This window comes from Schistocerca cancellata, chromosome 3, assembly GCF_023864275.1.
Source record: "Schistocerca cancellata isolate TAMUIC-IGC-003103 chromosome 3, iqSchCanc2.1, whole genome shotgun sequence".
NCBI classification, from domain to species: Eukaryota; Metazoa; Arthropoda; class Insecta; order Orthoptera; family Acrididae; genus Schistocerca; species Schistocerca cancellata.
Window position 1 is genome coordinate 88,698,565 of NC_064628.1, and position 20,524 is coordinate 88,719,088.

At 41.7% G+C, this 20,524-nt stretch overlaps 1 protein-coding gene across 1 annotated transcript in view; it reads right to left on the reverse strand.

Moving 5' to 3' along the window:
- LOC126177075 (facilitated trehalose transporter Tret1-like) overlaps positions 1 to 20,524 on the reverse strand; it is a 122,943-nt gene that overhangs the window by 8,113 nt on the left and 94,306 nt on the right. The window contains exons 4-5 of the mRNA XM_049924313.1: positions 14,660 to 14,968; positions 3,000 to 3,108 (exon numbers count right to left, since the gene is read on the reverse strand). Coding sequence (XP_049780270.1) covers positions 3,000 to 3,108; positions 14,660 to 14,968 — 418 coding nt within the window. The remainder of the gene's footprint in view (positions 1 to 2,999; positions 3,109 to 14,659; positions 14,969 to 20,524) is intronic.

Below are 20,524 nucleotides of genomic sequence, written 5' to 3' on the forward strand. Positions count from 1 at the left end.
CTAAACTGAATCTGACTCTTCTTCTTTTCAGTACGCAGCGCCGAGCGAGGTGGCACTTTTCCGTGATTTCCCTAAACCGCTCCAGGCAAATGCCGGAATGGTTCTTTTGAAACGGCACGGCTGACTTCTTTCCCCACCTTCCCTAATCCGATGGAACCGATGACCTCTCTGTTTGGTCCCCACCCCCAAATCAACTAACCAACCTAAGTAGCATTGTACCCACCTTCAAAAACAATAACCGAAAAATAATGATGATACAGTTTTTAATCAAGGACTGTCTTTACGTAAACGACGTATTTTTTAAAATTACTACAGTACTGTGCTACATGCACCTGTATTGTAAATAAGAGAAGTAATTGCAATAATTATGTTCTGTTAACTTACATTCTCCATGCACGATTAGAATTTCTACCCTCTCTTCGTTGACTGAATGAGTAGTGTGCAATTTCCTTTTGTTTCCATTTATTTGCTTTCAACTCCAGTATGTGCACATTATAATACATTTTTGAACAGGTGTTGAGGAGCGGAAGTGAATTACCAAATAAAAATGTAGGGTGCTATTTAAAAAAGACGTACTGCTAGTCATTATTTCGTAATTAAGTTACAAGGGTGATATTGTTGGTTTATTTCCATCTGATTGCTATAAGACTGCTCGTTGGCTGTATGCTGGTTTTTAGTTTATGTTGTTACTATTGAACCTGTGTGACCATCTACTCGCATTACATTAGAGAATTATACTCGACTTTGCGTCCTGGCTGCTAATATACCAGGCACATAAGAAATGGTGTCTATATTATGACCTTTATTTGATTAACTTGGTAAACAAATTAATTATTTTAGAAATGTGCGCAACGGAAACTGGTGCGAGTTTCTCTAAGATAACACGTGATGTGGTGGTTGAACTCAAAGCCGCCACTCTAGCAGCTGGTAGCCTATTTAAATTCAAATTGCAGATTATTTCTATGTTTCATTAAATTTAGAAGATGGAACTGAAAAGGCTTGCCAGGTTTAATTAAACTGAATAAGATACATCCTATCCATTTCATTTATCAGGTGACTGGGGGAATATTTCTTAATTGAAATGCAGACTCTCATTTAATACATTTATTTCCTACTCTGATGAAAATATTTTAGAACAACACACATTAGAATTTCTCCTCAGTTACAAAACTTATGTTTGAATGAGCGTTAAATCTCTCATGGGTAGAACAATGACAAAAGGAAAATACTGCACGAATAATAAATACATAAGTGGGCCACACCGTTTTTAGCGGGATAATCGTCATTCATTCCTTGAAACTCACGTTTCATCATGCATGAATTACACAATAGAAATTTAAGGTAAGCCACTGCTGAAGGTAGAAAACCTCAACCAAAGAAAAGATTTGGGCAAAATGTTACTAAAAATTTTGTACATTTTACAACAATTTATACGCCGCTGTCTGTTTCAATTGAAAGCACTATGCAATGAACACAGTTAACTTCAGTTTTAGCATGGCAAGGGGTGGTATCTATTGTTCTATGCCTGCTACTGGCCATGTGGTCGAACATCAACTACAGTAAAATGCTAAAAATGCACACACTTTTCTGTCAAAATTCATAATAAGGCATGCAAATTCAGTTTTAAAATGTATCAGCAAGAAATCGTGCAAGCAGAAACGCAATTATCAGACAGATGTACGGTACTGGTTATGCACTGGATTCACTTTCCAACGCCGCGAAAGTAAGAAGGAATTAGAATTTATTCTGGTTTAAGCACCGAATACTGTTGGGTGAACTGATTAATTTGCTTTCAGTGCTGAAAATTTCACTGTAGCAACGACTATTGAGCTCTAAAGCATGTGCTACGCTGAGGGCGCAAACACGTGGTCGATCATATGAGATCAAAGGAACTACCTCAAATTCACAAAATATTTAGGTAAAAGCACAGTAGCACACTAATAACGGTTAAATATGTCACTGAAAACAACTGTAAGCATACTGAAACTCGAGAATTGACCACATTATAGGACTTTGTACTATTGCCGCCAAAATGAAGTGCGAACTAAACTCACAAAGAAAGTACCAAAAATAATTGAATTTCGCGACAGAAATTTCTCGATCTTACATCTGATGCGCAATCTGCATTCATTGAGTTAAAAGTGAATCTTACAACTCGGTAAATAGCTACATGAACTCATGGTTCCTGTTGCATGGCTCACTGTCACAAAGCAAAATTTTACAAACACATTTCCGAGAAAGCTGTTCCAAATAAATTAAAGCCGTAACCTCTACCGATGAAGATATGTTGAATGCGTACTATGGGTATACCCTTTCGTGAAATTTTAGCCATATTACCTCATTTTTATCTCACCAAATCTGCGACTGCTGTGCTCCCGCGTCCGCTCCGTCTCATGGCTGACCCCACAGTCCTCTCCACGCGCCAAAATCCGACCAACGTTCGTCTTCAAACGCGGTGGTGGGAAGACTCACCCCATCCCTGCACCAACTTTGTAACCTACCCTCGTGCCTGTTTTCATCTTCGCTTGCTGCTCTGGTCTACCTGCCGTTATTCTTGTAATGTTGGCAATGACTGCTATTCCCTTAATCTGTTCCATTTGGTCCATGCTCCCGCTACATTCATCCCCATGCACACTCATACAGGATGGAACAAGGAGTATACATGTAAACGGCGTGTGACCTCTTTGTGAAATGATGAAAAGAAATAAACGAATGCGTCAAATATTCCTTTCACCCACCGAAGTATTGAAGCTGCTAGCAATCAAAGAAAAACTTATATCTCGATATAGAAAACATAATTACTTCGTACTGTAACCTGAGGCAAAACGAAAGTAACGCCTCATGATGACTAAGTAATATTTGCACTATAGATCCATTTTTTACTTTGCTTCTAGACAAATGTTATTTTGGTGGTCAAGATAAATAGTACACTCTGTATAAGTTAATGCTGACACCAGTGAATGAGATTGGTATTGCTGATGAGCAAGTAAGAAGCTCACCTGGCGTATAGACGATAATATACAAGATTAGGGCTGTGACGGGAATCCATCCGATGCTCTCCACATTCTGCTTTGCGTCGCTTAAAACGAAGAATACGCCCAAAGGAATCTGAAACATAAGGATTTGACCAATCTGTGCCATAAAGGCGACCATGGCGAATGATTTGCGTGTTCACACACGTAGGAGCTGTAATGCAGAGAAAACTAGACTCCAGTATTCCTTCATTATTATTTATTAATGATCATGTTCGTTGCAAGTCAACCAAGTAGCTACGTAATCCTCTTGTTTTTATCTGAACCAGGATTCTGAAGATAGCTAACACCGAAAAGCGTAGCAATGGGTCAATAAATGAAGGAATATTGGATTCTACTTTTCTCTGCATTACGATTCCTTCATCCGCGACCAATTAAGCAAATAGCAAATCACGTAAATTAAGAATTTTTCTGCACAGGAGATAATTGGAAACACATTGGACTTTTAACGATAAAGGGTTGTAAAATGATATTTATTATTGAATGTGGTCTACTTTTACCCAGTACAATGTATACAATAATTATTTGGCTACCGATTTCGAGGCTATAATCAACTCGAAAGTCCTTACAGTTGTCCAAATAAGTCGACAATGGAATCGCACACATAGAAGATCCACAGTACAAACCAACTTATGACCAATTTAGCGGCGTTTCCTGTTCACAGGATACGGGGTGTCTCGAATAGCAAACATCGCTAATGTTTCATAGACATTTAGTGACAATGAGGGACAATTTTGGTAAAGTAGGCAACGCGCAAACATACTTAACTTTTAATTTATACTGATATTTTATTTCATGAGAGCGTATGTTCCATTAACGATGCACTACCGCTAATAACGTTCAAAGCGGCAGTGGGAGTAAGAACTGAAGAGGTGTTTAATGAAGGAAGACGGTAGGTGAGTGGGCCAAAAAATGCAATTTTTAGCTAATAATTTTTCTGTATTCTCCGATCCTTTCGTCTTGTTTTAGCAGTTCTTTGACGTCGAAACAGCGTCGTGGGTTAGTCTTTAGATTTTAACTGTCTCTTCGAAAACATGAAGTTCTGTAATAAACTTTTAGTTTGTTAGCAGGTACATGTATGCAGCTCTGGTATACACTGAAATCTCCTAGCCACAGTACTTTACCATGCCTCTAAATGTGCCAAACAAAATTACGAAGGCCACTGATAACGTCTAGTATCGTCCGGCAACTCGTTTTCGTTAGCAGCGAAAATACCGCAGTTCTGTCACGCCATGAAATGAATTCGCAGTTGCGAATACGAACAACCATCAGCTGTGTAAAGGAATGATAACAATGAAAATCTGTCCCGGACTGGGACTCAAAACCGGATTTCCCGCTTTAGGTGAGCAGTTGCGTTAACCACTTTGAAAGAACAGATGGCATCTTCATATCGTTAAGGCTAACCGGTTGATGACCTTCTTCGAAGCGGATGCGCACGAATTGCCTGAACTCTTACGGGACTCGGTGGATTTTCTGCGCGAGGATTGGGTATAATGGCAGGGGCACTAAGAATGTAGTGTGTCGACTATAAGTTGAGGATGAGGGTCTCACAGGGAGCATGCCGGTGATAAGTCCCTGCAGTCGCACTATCTTATCTGCCTTGGGTGGCTCAGATGGATAGAGCGTCTGCCATGTAAGCAGGAGATGTTTTATTTGCTTATTTACACGTCAAGTTCCGTAGGACCAAATTGAGGAGCAAATCTCCAGGGTCGTGGAACGTGTCAGTACATGAAATTACAACATAAAAGTAATAACAGTTAAAAATAAATGTTCATGAACCTGAAAAAATACCGTCCATAAGTTTAAGTACACGCTATCAGCAATGCAATAAGAATCAGCTTAATTTTTCAAGGAACTCCTCGACAGAATAGAAGGAGTGATCCATGAGGAAACTCTTCAGTTTCGATTTGAAAGCGCGTGGATTACTGCAAAGATTTTTGAATTCGAGTGGCAGCTTATTGAAAATGGATGCAGTAGTATACTGCACACCTTTTTGCACAAGAGTTAAGGAAGTCCGATCCAAATGCAGGTTTGATTTCTGCCGAGTATTGACCGAGTGAAAGCTGCTTACTCTTGGGAATAAACTAATATTGGTAACAGGAAACGACAATAAGCAATATACATATTGAGACGCCAATGTCAAAATACCCAGACACGTGAACAGAGGTCGACAAGAGGTTCGTGAACTCTCTTAATGCCCGAACCGCCCGTTTCTGAGCCAAAAATATCCCTTTAGAATGGGAAGCGTTAATACTATACGACATAAGCGAATGACAATAAGCAAAATAGACTAATTTTCGTGTAGAAGTATCACTCACTTCTGATACCGTTCGAATAATAAAAATGGCAGTATTAAGTCTTTGAACAAGATCCTGAAAGTGGGCTTTCCACGATAGCTTACTATCTATCTGAACAACAAGAAATTTGAACTGTTCAGTTTCACTAACCATATGCCTGTTCTGTGAAATTAAAACGTCAGGTTTTGTAGAATTGTGTGTTAGAAACTGTAAAAACTAGGTCTCACTGTGATTTAACGTTAGTTTATTTTCTACAAGCCATGAACTGAGGTCATGTACTGCACTATTTGAAACCAAGCCAATGTTGCACACAACATCCTTTACTACCAAGCTAGTGTCATCAGCAAACAGAAATATTTTAGAGTTATCCGTAATACTAGAGGGCATATCATTTACATAAATAAGGAACAGGAGTGGCCCCAACACTGATCCCTGGGGCACCCCCCACTTGACAGTATCCCACTCAGATCCCACATCACAGCCTTTATCAACATTGTGAATAATAATCTTTTGCTGCCTGTTTGCTAAAGTAAGACGTGAACCAATTGTGAGCTACTCCCCGTATTCCGTAATGTTCTAACTTCTGGAGCAATATTTTGTGATCAACACAATCAAATGCCTTAGTTAAATCAAAAAATATGCCAAGCGTTCGGAACTTTTTGTTTAACCCATCTAGTACCTCACAGAGAAAATAGAATATAGCAGTTTCAGTTGTTAAACGACTTCTAAAGCCAAACTGTACATTTGATAGCAAATTGTATGATATAAAATGATCAATTAACCTTACATACACAGCCTTTTCAATAACTTTTGCAAACGCTGATGCCATAGAAATAGGTCTAAAATTATCTACGTTATCCCTTTCTTCCTTTTTATAAAGCCGCTTTACTACTGAGAACTTTAATCGCTCAGGGAACTGACCATCCCTAAATGAAAAATTATCGTTATGGCTAAATACAGGGCTAACATGTGCAGCACAGTACTTTAATATTCTGCTAGACACTCCATAATAACCATGAGAGTCCTTAGCCTTCAGTGATTTAATTATTGACTCAATCTCACTCTTGTCCGTATCGTGAACTCTCACCACTTATTGCCCTAACCGCCCGTTTCTGAGCCAAAAATATCCTATCTCGGAAAGGCATTTGCAAGAAAATTATATGATTTCCTGTAGAAACTAAACTTTTATTTAATTCACCAGCAATGCTCAGAAATGATTGTTAAATACTGTACATATATCTAATTTAACGGTAACAGAAATAGTTTTACTGCGAACTATCATCGACCTTGTGCTGCTGACTAGACACTTCCTTCACAATTGACCGTATGGTTTTAATTTTATCCTGTGAATTAGCTATTCTATTTGCGTACCACGTACTCTTTGCCTTCCTAATAACATTTTGAAGCACCTTACAATACTGTTTGTAATGGGCTACTGTAACTCGATTGTGACTACTTCTAAAATTTTGATATAATTCCCGCTTTGTTCTACACGACATCCTTATCCCACTAGTCAGCCACCTGGGCTGCCCATTACTCCTAGTACCCCGTTTAAAATGTTCTAATGGAAAACAACTCTCAAAAAGCATGAGAAATGTGTTAAGGAAAGCATTGTATTTATCATCTATGTTATCGGCACTAGAAACATCTTGCCACTCTTGTTCCTTGACATGTTTTAAATAACTCTCTATTGCTGTTGGATAACTTTCCTACATAGTTTGTAATTAAATATGACATTGGCTTGAGTGCAAAAGCCTTTTAGTGTTAAAATTTGTGCAGCATGGTCTGAAAGGCCATTCACGCTTCTACTAACAGAATGCCCATCTAGTAATGCAGAATGAATAAAAATATTGTCTATGGTTGTGCTACTGTTCCCCTGCACCCTAGTTGGAAAAAACACAGTTTTTGTCAGATCATATGAATTTAGGAGATCTACCAACATCCTTTTTCTTTCACAATCATATATAAAATTAATATTGAAGTCACCACATATAACTAGTTTCTGGTACTTCCTACAAAGTGAATCAAGAACACTCTCTAGCTTGAGCAGAAATGCTCTGAAGTCGGAGTTAGGGGATCTGTAAACAACAACAATTAGAAGTTTAGTTTCACTAAATTCAACTAACGCTGCACAACATTCAAATATCTATTCAGTGCAGTGCGGTGATACGTCTATGGACTCAAATGGAATACTGTTTTTTACGTACAGAGCCACTCCCCCACCCCGCAAGGAACTCCTTGAGAAACAGCTAACTAATCTGTAGCCTGGTAAAGGAAGCTTCTGAATTGTCAAATTATTTAAGTGCTGGTCTGATATACCAATAATTTCAGAGTCAACATCTATAAGCAGTTCACTAACTTTATCTCTAATACCTCTTATATTTTGATGAAATACGGTAATTCCTTCTCTTCTTGGAAACATTACATCCTCTGTAGGTGAGCCCTTAGTTAGAAGGACTTCCTTTAAGCGGGTGTACCTATCCCGGGTTCGAGTCATGGACGGGACACACATTTTAAACTGTCCCCGTTGATGTATATCAACGCCTGGCAGCAGCTAATGGTATTGATTTAATTGTAATTTTATCTTAATTGAAGGTCGCTGCCTGGTATCGGCGGGTAAACAAAATATTGCGTCTCTGTGTTGTTAAGAAGATCTATGCAGTGTTCTTCCAGACGTGCACATAGGAAGGAATAGGTAGTAACACAGGAACGACGACGTATTGAAGTTTGGTTCTGGCCTTGACGGGTGCACGGATGGGCGAAGCGGTTAAAGCGACTGCTCGCGAAAAGCGGGAAATGAATGATCGAATCCCGGTCCAGAAAAGATTTTTCATTGTCTTCATTCCCTCAAACAGCTGATGGTTTTTCTTGTTCACAACTGCGAGTACACTTGATGTATTTCATAACGACCGTAGTCACCACATTGCCTGTTCTTTCGAACATGCATGCTCGTCCGAAGGAACATTGCATAGTTCTTCTTAACGACACAGGCACTGCAATATCGTGTTTGTCAGGTCTACCTACTTGACTTCTTTAGACGTCTGGATTGCCCTTGTGGCAAAATGTTTTGCAGCAGCGGTAGTACAAATCATGGGATTTGGGGTAGGGGGAGTGATGTGTTGTGAGTTGCCTGCGACCATTAGTGAACGTATGAAAAATAGGTGCCAGGTTTTCTAGGTTGACTACTGAATTAAGTCAGGATACCACAAGGCAACTTGCGCTTGAACAGGTGTTTATACACTACTATTTGGATCGACACTGGTTGGTTCCCTTAATCCTCACTAAGATGCAGCTAAGGGCACTCCTCCACACTCTTACTAAAGTCAGCTTTCGCACCCATCAGTGCATCAGACAACAAGAGCGCAGCACAGTTTAGATGAAGAACTGAATATGGGATAACATCGTGCAACGTGGGTGCCGCATTTGCTGAATACTGATCAAATTCAAACGCTCCGACCAATAGGTGGAATGTTTTGAAATGAATCCTGTTGTGTTTTGCGTGCCGATTTGCAGTTGGGGATGAGACATGTCTTCACCACTTAGCACAAGAGGTGAAACAATAATCAAAGCACTGAAGAAAATTCGTGGTCCTGAACTAAAAGCGTAAGTTCGCTTCATTTGCCAGAAAGGATGGCAAGTTAATTTCGATGCGTAAGAGATTTTCCCACTGGCTAGTATGAAAGGTGTAAATCAGTGACAGGCGAATATTATGTAGGTGTTTTATATCAAACGGAAGTAGAAAATACTCGAAAAGAGGCTGTGATTGCTGAACCAAACCAGTCGTGTTTCAGCAGTCCAGTGCAGTACAATTATATACTGTGCCCTTGTCTTCGGCAGTTGTTTGACAATGGGTAAACAGAGTGATCTGAACAAAGTATTTCTGGAACACCTAAATCCAAACAAATTTTGGCTGCTAAACATTTTAGTCCAATTTAAATGTTGTGATTTTCGGAAACGGATGTGTTGCCTTTTCTGCACCGCAATTGAGGCGTGTAATTTTCACACTGAAAATAAGTATAGCAAAAAAAACTACTTCAAAAATGACAGTGTTTTTGAACACGGAAAACAATGGCTTACCTGCCTTTGTAAAGGCCGAGCATTAACTCCAGATCTACATCCACATCTACAGTTCCCAAGTTACCTTAAGGTGTGTGGCGCAGTGTGCCTCGGACCCCATTGCCCCCCCCCCCCCCCCCCCCAGCACCACCCCCACCACGCCCTCTCCAACTGATAAATGCTAATTGGGAAGAGCAACTGTCCGTAAGCCTTTGCATGATTTGGAATTTCTCTGATTTTGCAGTCTTGGCCATTTAGATAGATTAATGTGGGAGGAAGCAATAAGTTGCCTGACTGTTCAGGAAACGTACACCCTCAAGGAAACGTCATCGTGATTCAGGAACACTACCTCGTAGCATGTGTAGCCATAGTTTGACAAGCGACACAGACAATCTTTATCTCACGAAATAGACCTTGCTGCAACGCGCTGCTCATCTTTCTTTTCCCTTTCTCCCATTTTGTGTGTGTGCGTGTGTGTGAGTTTCGGCGGGGAGGGGGATGCGTTTACCTCCAGTTTTGCTCTCCTGTTGCAATGTCTTCATCTCAGCGCCGCTCTTAATCGAACGTCCTCAATTACGAGGGTCAATCCAAAAGAAATGCACACTATTTTTGTAAAAATACAGTTTTCATTCTGCATGTGTGAAAGTTTTACAGTGTGTAGATACATCCTTCCCGCTTGTTTTCAAACTTAGTTCAACCTGTTCCCGTGAGTGGCGCCGTCACAGCATGTCTTCAAGATGGCTGTCATAGAATTCCTGTGCTGTGAAAACGAGGCAGTGGGAAACATCCACAAGAGATTGAAAAAGGTGTATGGAGATTCTGCTGTCGATCGCAGTACAGTTAGTCGGTGGGCAAGCAGGTTACGTGATGAAAGCGGGCACGGCAGTATTGAGGATTGTCCTCGCAGCGCAGGTCTCGTACTGCACATACTCCAGACAATGTGCAGAGAGTTAACGAATTGGTGACTGCTGGCAGACGCATCACAGTAAACGAACTGTCACGCTGCGTTGGGATAGGAGAAAATGTTGGCGTTAAAAAAGGTTTGTGCCAGGTGGGTTCCCACTGGCTCACAAAGAAACAGTGGCTCTCTGAAACACCCACCTTACAGTCCTGACCTGGCTCTATGTGACTATCATCTCTTTGGGAAGCTGAAAGACAAGGTTTGAAGATGATGACTCCCTTATGCACGCTGCCAAACAGTGGCTCCAACAGGTTGGTCCAGAATTTTACCATGCAAGTATACAGGCGCTGGTTCCAAGATAGCGTAAAGCAGTTGAGAGGGATGGAAATTATGTGGAGAAATGAAAATATTGTTCGTAAAGGATGTATCTACACACTGTAAAGCTTTCAGACATGTAGAATAAAAGATGGATCAAAAAAAAATAGTGTGCATTTCTTTTGGAGTGACCCTTGTAGTTATGGATATATTCCTTATCAGTGTTTTCCGCATCTGTCTCTAGCATTCTGTGGCCTGCAGCTGATAGGAATGACGCGTTTCAGGCTCGCAGGTAGTATTAGGCTATTAATTAATGTTTTGTCTACTACATGGTCCTTTCGTCAGTCTAGATACGGTATTCAATGCCAGTTGTAATGGTTTTCATTGTTTATGTTGGTAATGATATCAATATTTTTTACAGTCAATATCCTAAAGAGTAAATAGCCTTTCGAATTGTTTTGGATCCTGTTCATGATTTGCTCTAGTGGTGAATTTTGAAATTTGTGGTAAGTTCCTATGGAACCAAACTGCTGCAGTGATCGGCCCTGCCGGCCGCAGTGGCCGTGCGGTTCTAGGCGCTGCAGTCTGGAACCGCGAAACCGCTACGGTCGCAGGTTCGAATCCTGCCTCGAGCATGGATGTGTGAGATGTCCTTAAGTTAGTTAGGTTTAACTAGTTCTAAGTTCTACGGGACTAATGACCTGAGAAGTTGAGCCCCATAGTGCTCAGAGCCATTCGAACCATTTGATCGGCCCTAGGCTTACACACTACTTAATTTAACTTAGGCTAAGGACAACACACACACCCGTGCCCGAGGGAGGACCCGAACCTCCGACGGGGTGAGCCGCGCAAACCATGGCAAGGCTCGTTAAACCGCACAGCTACCCAGCTTCTGTACTTACCTTGAACATCGGTACGCTAGTCCACAATTGCTTGACACACTAACGAGTGAGAACACCGTGGTTGTCCGCACTATGCGGTGAAACAGAAAGGAGTTGTCGGACTTTATGCAAATGAACTCGTGAAGAAGGGTATATGTGTAACGGGCTACGGGAACAAGCAGATAGTGATGAATCTGGAGCGCAAGGGAGACGTCGTGACTGTCAGTACCTTCTTGGCGAAACTTTTCAAGAAGTAAACTGAAAGAATGGCATCTTGCAAAAGTGCAAGTGTTGTCTTGTATTACGAAACTATGGGAGACATAGGTAAGATCGATTTCCAGTTGAAAAGGGAGCAAATTGCCGGAAATAGACTTAAAATGCATGCTGCGGTGAGTACATTCCATAGAGAAAAAATGGCGGCATAAAAAGCTGTTTGGAATTCATAATAACTCTCGGGCAACAGCTGGCCGTATGCTCTCTGCAAAAGGTGTCCTCAACTGGACGCAAACATCGAACGCCGAAAGCGACTAGACTTATAGCCAATTATTTTCCAGAATTCTTGCCAAGGACTCCGACGAGAAGACCAACAAGGGTATACAGAGTATTTCACACAGAAAACGACCTGTAATTCTGTGAAAATAAAATTTCATTATCTTCTTTAATCTATCCTATTCGCTATTAATCCACGTTAGCTTCCGTGCATAAGCTCAAATCAACAACAAAAAATTTGGCAAGTGAGTAGGCAGGTGACACGGTTGCGACCGTCAGCGCTGGGAAAATGATCCACTGAGGAAGAGGAATGAGCACGAAAACTACTCTACTGGCCATTAAAATTGCTACACCACGAAGATGACGTGCTAGCGACACGAAATTTAACCGACAGGAAGAAGATGCTGTGATTAGCAAATAATCGGCTTTTCAGAGTATTCACACAAGGTTGGCGCCGGTGGCGGCACCTACAACTTGCTGACATGAGGAAAGTTTCCAACCGATTTCTCATACACAAACAGCAGTTGACCGGCGTTGCCTGGTGAAACGTTGTGATGCCTCGTGTAAGGAGGAGAAATGCGTACCATCACGTTTCCGACTTTGATAAAGGTCGGATTATAGCCTATCGCGATTGCGGTTTATCGTATCGCAACATTGCTGCTCGCGTTCGTCGAGATCCAATGACTGTTAGCACAATATGGAATCGGTGGGTTCAGGAGGGTAATATGGAACGCCGTGCTGGATCCCGACGACCTCGTATCACTAGCAGTCGAGATGACAGGCATCTTATCTGCATGACTGTAATTGATCGTGCAGCCACGTCTCGATCCCTGAGTCAACAGATGGGGACGTTTGCAAGACAACAACCATCTGCACGAACAGTTCGACGACGTTTTCAGCAGCATGGACTGTCAACTCGGAGACCATGGCTGCGGTTACCCTTGACGCTGCATCACAGACAGGAGCGCCTGCGATGGTGAACTCAACGACGAACCTGGGTGCACGAATGACAAAACGTAATTTTTTCGGATGCATCCAGGTTCTGTTTACAGCATCATGATGGTCGCATCCGTGGTTGGCGACATCGTGGTGAACGCACAGTGGAAGCGTGTATTCGTCATCGCCATACTGGCGTATCACCGGGCGTGATGGTATGGGGTACCATTGGTTACATGTCTCAGTCACCTCTTGTTCGCATTGACTGCACTTTGAACAGTGGGCGTTACATTTCAGATGTGTTACGACCCGTGGCTCTATCCTCCATTCGAGACATTCGAAACCCTACTTTTCAGCAGGATAATGCACGACCACATGTTGCAGGTCCTGTACGGGCCTTTCTGGATACAGAAAATGTTCGGCTGCTGCCCTGGCTAGCACATTCTCCAGATCTCACACCAATTGAAAACGTGTGGTCAATGGTGGCCGAGCAACTGACTCGTCACAATGCGCCAGTCACTACTCTTGTTGAACTGTGGTATCTTGTTGAAGCTGCATGATGTAATGGTTCTTTATTTACGTGAACATTACGGCACTCCAACCCCAGGTCTCGATACCAGTAACATCGCACTACTTTTCTGCGAAGTAACAGAGATATTTTTGTGACAATATTCACATTTGGTTTTATTAATGTATAGGTACTCCGATGTATCGATATATTACAGTGATATGGTTCTTGTGTGTATTCATTTCTGTGAGACTATCATAATCTTTGACCTACTTGTAACCGTTTTGGCGCGAATGCGCACAGAGCAGGCTTTGTTTCACTTTGGAGAAGTTAAGTTGTTATTTCGCTTTGTAAAAGAACAGTCTAAGTCTTGTGTTTGGTTAAAGTGGAAATTAAATATATGAAGATTGATACAAAACTGTTTTCTTGAATGATGTGACAATTAAGAAGAAGTATATGTGAATTGACAAGAAGTTTAATAAAAATGTAGATCGTGAACGCCAAGTCAAAAATTATTTCTACCATACCATAGTTCTGATCTGGGATTGTTTGATCATTAAGAATTTCCTGAAAAATGCATTTGTTAGGTCTTCAAATATTGCTAGAATACAGATCTGGACCTCCTAGCAGTCAAAGTGGAATCACCCTAGAATCAACAAGATGAACCATAACAACTTCGACGAAATCTACGTGGGAATCCATTCAAGATAAATGCCAAAATTAATGACTTTATTACAGTGACTTCATTATTTCCATTCTGACGGTACCATCCACAGTCAATAACTTTGTTGTTTGCCCGATAAAGCGAACATATGCTGCGTGAGCAACATTATTAACCTGATTTCTAACTTACTTTGCACGTGGTGGTACTGTTAGAATGTTCAGCTGTACCTGTACACGCCATCCAAGCTCTGTTTGACTCAATGCCCGGGCGTATCAAGGCCGTTTTTACGCTCAGAGGTGGTTGTTCTGGGTACTGATGTCTCACGATCTATGCATCCAAATTGCGTGAAAATGTAATGACATGTCAGATCTAGAATAATATATTTGTCCAATGAATACCCGTTTATCATCTGCATTTCTTCTTGGTGTAGCAATTTTAATGGCCAGTAGTGTACTTACTCATTGGGTTAATCCTGCCTCATATGGCTTCCAGAGCAACAATGGGGAATCAGCCGAACGACTATTTGGTAAGTCTGGCTAAAACGAGACAATGGGCTGATAGAGAAATAACGGCCACTCACCAGTGCCAGACACATGCCGGTAGAAGAGAAGATCAGCAGCCGCCTGCGTCCCACTCGGTCTACCAGGAAGGGAGCGAAGCACGACTCCACGAGCATGGTGCCGTTGATGATCATGGGCGCGACGATGTCGCTGACGGAACCACCTGCCGCGATGAAGATGCTCTGGCTGTAGAAGAGCACCGCGTTGATGCCCTGGATCTGCTCGGAGCACACCACGCCCAGCGAGATGGCCAGCGCACGGCGGCAGCGGCGCGACCGAAACAGGTCCAGCACGGAGGGCTCGTTCAGCCTGGACTCCTCAACGGCTTTCTGCAAAGGAACCGCATTTCGTCCCTTTAAAAGCAATAGCCCTGAGGGCAAACAGAACGACAACGATAAGCCATCACTGTTAACAATACACAAAGAATCATACACCTAAGACCTATAGAAAGGTCCCAGAACTCCTCTCATTAATAAACGGTCACAATGCCCACATAGTATTAGGGACAGAAAGTTGGCTGAAACCATATGTAAATAGTAATGAAATTCTAAACTCAGATTGGAATGTTTACCGCAGAGACAGGCTGGACAGTGAAGGAGGAGGCGTGTTTATAGCGATAAGAAGTGCAATAGTATCGAAGGAAATTGACGGAGATCCGAAATGTGAAATGATTTGGGTGAAGGTCACGGTTAAAGCAGGCTCAGACATGGTAATTGGATGTCTCTATAGGCCCCCTGGCTCAGCAGCTGTTGTGGCTCAGCACCTGAAGGATAATTTGGAAAATATTTCGAGTCGATTTCCCCACCATGTTATAGTTCTGGGTGGAGATTTTAATTTGCCGGATATAGACTCGGAGACTCAAACGTTCATAACGGGTGGCAGCGACAAAGAATCTAGTGAAATTTTTTTAAGTGCTTTATCTGAAAACTACCTTGAGCAGTTAAACAGAGAACCGACTCGTGGCAATAACATATTAGACCTTCTGGTGACAAACAGACCCGAACTATTTGAAACAGTTAACGCAGAACAGGGAATCAGCGATCATAAAGCGGTTACTGCATCCATGATTTCAGCCGTAAATAGAAATATTAAAAAAGTTAGGAAGATTTTTCTGTTCAGCAAAAGTGACAAAAAGCGGATTTCAGAGTACCTGACGGCTCAACACAAATGTTTTGTTTTAAGTACAGATAGTGTTGAAGATCAGTGGACAAAATTCAAAACCATCGTACAATATCCGTTAGATGAGTATGTGCCCACCAAGATTGTAAGAGATGGAAAAGAGCCATCGTGGTACAACAACCGAGTTAGAAAACAGCTGCGGAAGCAAAGGGAACTTCACAGCAAACATAAACATAGCCAACGCTTTGCAGACAAACAAAAATTACGCGAAGCGAAATGTAATGTGAGGAGGGCCATGCGAGAGGCGTTCAATGAATTCAAAAGTAAAGTTCTATGTACTGACTTGGCAGAAAATCCTAAGAAATTTTGGTCTTATGTCAAAGCGGTAGGTGGATCAAAACAAAATGTCCAGACACTCTGTGACCAAAATGGTACTGAAACAGAGGATGACAGACTAAAGGCCCAAATTCTAAATGTCTTTTTCCAAAGCTGTTTCACAAAAGAAGACTGCACTGTAGTTCCTTCTCTAGATTGTCGCACAGATGACAAAATGGTAGATATCGAAATAGACGACAGAGGGATAGAGAAACTATTAAAATCGCTCAAAAGAGGAAAGGCCGCTGGACCTGATGGGATACCAGTTCGATTTTAAACAGAGTACGCGAAGGAACTTGTCCCCCTTCTTGCAACGGTGTACCGTAGGTCTCTAGAAGAGCGTAGCGTTCCAAAGGATTGGAAAAGGGCGCAGGTCATCCCCGTTTTCGAGAAGGGACGTCGAACAGATGTGCAGAACTATATACCTATAACAGTTGTAGAATTTTGGAATACGTACTCGTATTATGTTCGAGTATAATGACTTTTCTGGAAACTAGAAATCTACTCTGTAGGAATCAGCATGGGTTTCGAAAAAGACGGTCGTGTGAAACGCAGCTCGCGCTATTCGTCCACGAGACTCAGAGGGCCATAGACACGGGTTCCCAGGTAGATGCCGTGTTTCTTGACTTCCGCAAGGCGTTCGATACAGTTCCCCACAGTCGTTTAATGAACAAAGTAAGAGCATATGGACTATCAGACCAATTGTGTGATTGGATTGAAGAGTTCCTAGATAACAGAACGCAGCATGTCATTCTCAATGGAGAGAAGTCTTCCGAAGTAAGAGTGATTTCAGGTGTGCCGCAGAGGAGTGTCGTAGGACCGTTGCTATTCACAATATACATAAATGACCCTGTGGATGACATCGGAAGTTGACTGAGGCTTTTTGCGGATGATGCTGTGGTATATCGAGAGGTTGCAACAGTGGAAAATTGTACTGAAATGCAGGAGGATCTGCAGCGAATTGACGCATGGTACAGGGAATGGCAATTGAATCTCAATGTAGACAAGTGTAATGTTCTGCGAATACATAGAAAGAAAGATCCCATATCGTTTTGCTACAATATAGCAGGTCAGCAACTGGAAGCAGTTAATTCCATAAATTACTTGGGAGTACGCATTAGGAGTGATTTAAAATGGAATGATCATATAAAGTTGATCGTCGGTAAAGTAGACGCCAGACTGAGATTCATTGGAAGAATCCTAAGGAAATGCAATCCGAAAACAAAGGAAGTAGGTTATAGTAAGCTTGTTCGCCCACTGCTTGAATACTGCTCAGCAGTGTGGGATCCGTACCAGATAGGGTTGATAGAAGAGATAGAGAAGATCCAACGGAGAGCAGCGCGCTTCGTTACAGGATCATTTAGTAATCGCGAAAGCGTTACGGAGATGATAGATAAACTCCAGTGGAAGACTCTGCGGGAGAGACGCTCAGTAGCTCGGTACGGGCTTTTGTTGAAGTTTCGAGAACATACCTTCACCGAGGAGTCAAGCAGTATATTGCTCCCTCCTACGTATATCTCGCGAAGAGACCATGAGGATAAAATCAGAGAGATTAGAGGCCACACAGAGGCATACCGACAATCCTTCTTTCCACGAACAATACGAGACTGGGATAGACGGGAGAACCGATAGAGGTACTCAAGGTAGCCTCCGCCACACACCGTCAGTTGGCTTGCGGATTGTGGATGTAGATGTAGATGTAGAAAACATAATGACTATGTGCTTCATAGTCTGTCGGTTCACCTTTCGAATGCAATACAGCATCGATTCTGTAAGTACTTCTGTAAGTTTATGGAGGTGTTACATTGGATTTGCAACAACATAGGCAGTGGAGTGGTGGTGGCCAATGACTGTCAGGATGCTAATATATTTTAGCATTCATAGACAATTCTTAACGTCTCTTCCACTGATTAAACTACTGTCTACATCTACATGGCTTCTCTGCAAATCACACTTAAGTGCCTGGCCGAGAGTTCTTCGAACCACCTTCACACTAATTCTCTATTATTCCACTACTGTCTACATCTACATGGCTTCTCTGCAAATCACACTTAAGTGCCTGGCCGAGAGTTCTTCGAACCACCTTCACACTAATTCTCTATTATTCCACTCTCGAACAGGGTGAGGAAAAAACGAACATCTATATCCTTCCGTGTGATCTCTGATTTCCCTTATTTTATTAAGATGTTCATTTCTCCCTGTGTAGGTCCACGTTAACAAAATACAGCGTGTATGAAAAAGAATCATCCCATTTGGTACGTCTATAGCACTGAAACTAATAAACATACATAATGAACTTTGTTTTTTGATGAATGGGGCTCACACTGATGTAGGCATGTCTTGAGTTACAGCTTCCACAGCTACTATTATGCAATGTCTCAGTTCATTCATGCTTCTTGATAATGGAGACACATAAACAGTGTCTTTTATAAACCTCCACAAGAAGTAATCACATACAGTCAGGTACGGTGACGTTGGAGACCAGTAACGTAAGACTGAATGATTTGGTCCAGCATCACAGACCCACCATTCAGTAATCCTTTGATTTAAAAATCCCCGCACTTCCAGATACCAGTGTGATGGTGCCCCATCTTGTTGGCAAATGAAGTCATTCGAATCAGTATCCAGCTGTGGGAAAATAAAGTTCGCAGGAACATCGAGGTATGTGCTTCGTACAACAGTGTTCTCAGCAAAGAAAAATAAACCATACACCTTTTACTGTGAAACTGCACGAAAATCATTAAATTCTGGAGAGTCCCTCTCATCTTGTACAACTTCATGTGGTTGTTTTAGATGGATACTCTGGAAATCACATTTAAGTGCCTGGCATATTCTCATATTATGACGGTTCACCTTTCCATTTAAATGGATTGTTGCTTCATCACTAAACACTAAGTGTGGAAGAAAACTGTCATCCTTCATCTTGTCAAGAACGAAATTACGAAACTTGAAACACCCCCGTTTTGTCTTTTATTGGGTTTTGTGTAATTTACTGAAGCTGCAAAAGAGTTAATTATTATAATTATATGACTGTGTGCTTAATGGATGAAAGGCTATCAGTTTTTCTGCTGTGGTTTCGGGGGTATTTCAACCAAGTGCGGCTGTTCTGAGACTGAGTAGTGGAATGATTGAAAGTTTGTCTATTATTAAGGACCACAAAGGTTGCGATGTACAAACTGATATGTACTTTCTACTAACACACAAATTCTGAGGCAGTTGCTACCTTCGCCTTGCATGTTTAATTACAATTCTATCTTTTTATTGGTTGCTGATTTTAAGTACTTTGGCACACGCAATGCTGATGGTCAACATTCACAACAATCCTCACTGCAATCCATGGTTGTTGCTGGCCGACGCGGTTGACGCGAAACACGTAATTCGGCACTTGTCACTTTTGGTTTCATATCACTCGCGAATCGGTATCAATGAGGGTCCACCCCACGATGATCAGGGGGACGCGCTCATTTGACATATTCCAGTGAATTTACCGTTTAGTACTCACTCGACCGCCATTCTTGCCCGTCTCTCCAGTACTACTGCTGCTCACTCGACACTCGTCTCACTGCCTCCTGCAGCGCTCGACGATCGACTCCTGTCCGCTATCGACCTGGGTGTCGGGTACTAGCATCTATGTTTGTGGGATCACGGATTCCTTACATCCCCACCCTAAAAACCTTCTTTGTAGCTGGAGGCGAAAAAGAATAATAGGAAACAATTATCACACAGCATATAGATAAAGATGAGGAACATTAGATTCTGGTTCACATACTGAAAGTTACAAAGTATCACAAATTATACCCTATTGACTCCGGTAGCAAACTGCCTCTACAGAAACATCTTAAAACATAAATCTATCTTAATTAACATAGCATGGTAATATTTTTACAAACATTCAATAACCAAAAATCTTCGCTTTCAAAGGTTTGTATGGGCTGTTAACTATATATTTGTTACTGATTGATCTTTTATAACTTGCTACAGCAAAGACAAAGACAAAGACATTTGCTACAGCAAAGACAAAGGTTATGTAGAAGGGAAAAGGAAGCGAGGAAGGAAGAGATTCCAGATACTGGATGACATGATGGACGGTACAACATACAGCAGCCTTAAGAAGGAAGCAATGGATCGCAGAAAATGGAGAGGCAAAGGACCTGCTAATATAGCAGATAACTGATGATGATGATGACAGCAAAGACAAGGAAAAAAAACTAGTTGAATGCCAGCTACTCCTTTGGTATGCCATCCTTTCAGCAGGGTTCCTGCTGTCCATACTACTATCACTCTAACTTATAATTCACTTGGCCAACACACATGAAAGTTAAGGAAGAAATTCACACCTTATTCATTTGAGTCTTTAACACAAGTAAAACTGAAAATGAGAACAAAATATA